The sequence below is a fragment of the Maniola hyperantus genome, chromosome 18 (assembly GCF_902806685.2).
Source record: "Maniola hyperantus chromosome 18, iAphHyp1.2, whole genome shotgun sequence".
NCBI lineage: Eukaryota > Metazoa > Arthropoda > Insecta > Lepidoptera > Nymphalidae > Maniola > Maniola hyperantus.
Window position 1 is genome coordinate 10,633,234 of NC_048553.1, and position 2,342 is coordinate 10,635,575.

General features: G+C 31.3%; 1 protein-coding gene across 1 annotated transcript; it reads left to right on the forward strand.

The window, feature by feature from the left end:
* Nucleotides 1–201: 201 nt before the first annotated feature.
* On the forward strand, nucleotides 202–1,985 carry TfIIA-S (general transcription factor IIA subunit 2). Its single transcript, XM_034978230.2, has 4 exons — nucleotides 202–432; nucleotides 521–648; nucleotides 1,339–1,445; nucleotides 1,818–1,985. Exons 1-4 carry the CDS (start codon nucleotides 358–360, stop codon nucleotides 1,835–1,837), a joined length of 330 nt encoding a protein of 109 aa, XP_034834121.1. The 5' UTR covers nucleotides 202–357; the 3' UTR covers nucleotides 1,838–1,985.
* Nucleotides 1,986–2,342: the final 357 nt, after the last annotated feature.

Consider the following 2,342-nt stretch of genomic DNA (forward strand, 5'->3'; position numbering starts at 1 on the left):
AGAAAATCATAGACAAATGGAAAAATAGATAAATAAAATCGGTCAAGCTTGGCCAAGTACATGCCAAGTATTTGATTTGACCTTGGATGAGTCATCTAAGGATTACCATTATTTCCCTTTTCATGCCCTTTTCCATTTTCAATACCATTTGTCTATGGTCTGTGCTCTCTGCTCTATTATCTATTGTCTACTGTAAAAATAAAAAGACATCTGTGATCTGTGGTAAAAAGTGTAAAAAAACATTGTGGAAAAAATCTTTGCTTGGTTTGTGATTTAGAACGATTTAGATTGTGGTTTACTTTATTTATTAAAACCAATCTAACAATTTGAAAACGTTATTTTATTCATTTATCAGTTATGTCTTCATACCAACTATATCGAAACACTACAATCGGTAACACTTTACAGGAAAGTCTCGATGAATTGATAGAAGTAGGTAAATTATTACTAAAACTATTCTAAACACGGAATCATGAATTCTTATTGTGCCCTTGTATTTTATTCAAGATTTATATTTCAGTATGGACAAATAACACCTACTCTAGCAGTAAAAGTGATGCTACAGTTTGATAAATCTATAAATCAAGCCTTATCTAACAGGGTAAAATCTAGGCTAACTTTCAAGGCAGGAAAATTAAATACTTACAGGTAATAATTGAACAACATTAAATTGTTTTTTTCTTGTTAAAAATTGTGCATTGACTACTGTTTTTTCAAGCAGTTAATAGTATCTAAGGAAGCTTCTTTAAAGCAGCTATAAAAAATTCAAACATAGTCGAGCATCTTAGAGGAAGTTGTATGAGATGCTCAGCTGCTGAAATAATGTGTTGATTACTTGAGTACTAGTAGTCGATGAGTATCCAGCTTTACTTCAAGATCTACCTATAAGAGTTTAATATTCTAACTTTGCTCAGGCTTAGAGGTAAAATGAAACAAACTCAAATCATTTGTTCAAATTGCGTACTATGGTAACTGTTTGACAGTCAATTATTGAATTAGAGAATTTGTAAGATAATTATGTAAACTTAGAACTAAAGCTACAAGTCCACAACAAACAACTGGTTATTCTCTTTACTATCACCTTTTTACACTACCTATCACTTAAACTTATTTAAACTAGCTATTGAACTATTTGAAGTTGTGTTAAGGCACCTTATCCCAAGCTTTCTCATTATTTAATATATTATATAGTTATTATTTTATTTTTTATTGTTTATTTATAGATTTTTCATAGTTTTCATTTTATGAAAAGCCTTAACTTGTTGATGTGACAAAATATGTCAAAATTTGCCAAGCAAATAATATAAAGTATGTTGACGATAAAAATCCTTTTTCCAGATTTTGTGATAATGTATGGACATTCATGTTGAACGATGTTGAGTTTAGAGAAGTACAAGAAGTTGCCAAAGTGGATAAAGTGAAAATTGTTGCCTGCGATGGTAAAAGTGAGTACATTTTTTTTAGAATTACTTTCTTGATACAAAAGAGTAAAAGCTTCTATCTACACTTTGGGGCATACCTGGTCCAAAGGGTGTCCTATGCCAATCAGTGTGCCAACACTGCCAGCGATGGTCACCTTTGACTCAGTGGCACCCAGGGACAGAAATTTTGATGTTGTTTCGGAATCGTAATAATGTATTAAGTATTGAAAGCGTTCTCAGTTTATACATTTCACATAAAAGTGAAAAAGTATAGGATATTTTCTGTAAAAATAAAGAACCAATTTTCACAGTTGAATCGCTCACGTTTATTTTATTGATTTCTTGGTTCTTTGTTATGTTTATTTCATTTGATTAATGGTTATCTGTTATTTACAGATGTTGATGACCGGAGGTAATACCCAATGCGGGATCGTAATGGAGGTTTTGTATAAAAGTACCACTTTGCTAAATTATTAACAATTGTAATAACGTGAAGCTGTGAATCTTTAGTTTTGTTTGTTTGTGTTAAGAGAAAAATTCAAATAAATTGATTAATGAAATCTAGTATGATTTTTTATTTCATTCAAAGAGCAACCGCCGAGTTTCATGCTGGTTCTTCTCGGTAGGAACGGCATTCCGAAACAGTGGTAAATTAAAATTAAACTAGTTGACGATTCCTTCAAAAGCACTTGTAAAAGTTTACTTGAATAAAAATATATTCTATTCTATTCATTTAATCCTGTCACAGACAGCTTTAAAATTATAGGTACAGTACGCCGCCGAATGTACATCGGCCTTTAGAATGACAGATTGACTTTGATTTACCCAGAAAATCAAAGTTTCCACAGGATTTTTAAAAACCTAAATCCACGGGGACGACGTCACGGGCCTCATCTAAAAGTAAATAAATAAAACTCAATA

Coding starts and splice junctions, on each gene's coding strand:
- TfIIA-S (XM_034978230.2), top strand. CDS start 358: ATGTCTTCATACCAACTATATCGAAACACTACAATCGGTAACACTTTA. Junction 433..520: donor GTCTCGATGAATTGATAGAA/GTAGGTAAATTA, acceptor TTTATATTTCAG/TATGGACAAATAACACCTAC. Junction 1,446..1,817: donor TGTTGCCTGCGATGGTAAAA/GTGAGTACATTT, acceptor TGTTATTTACAG/ATGTTGATGACCGGAGGTAA.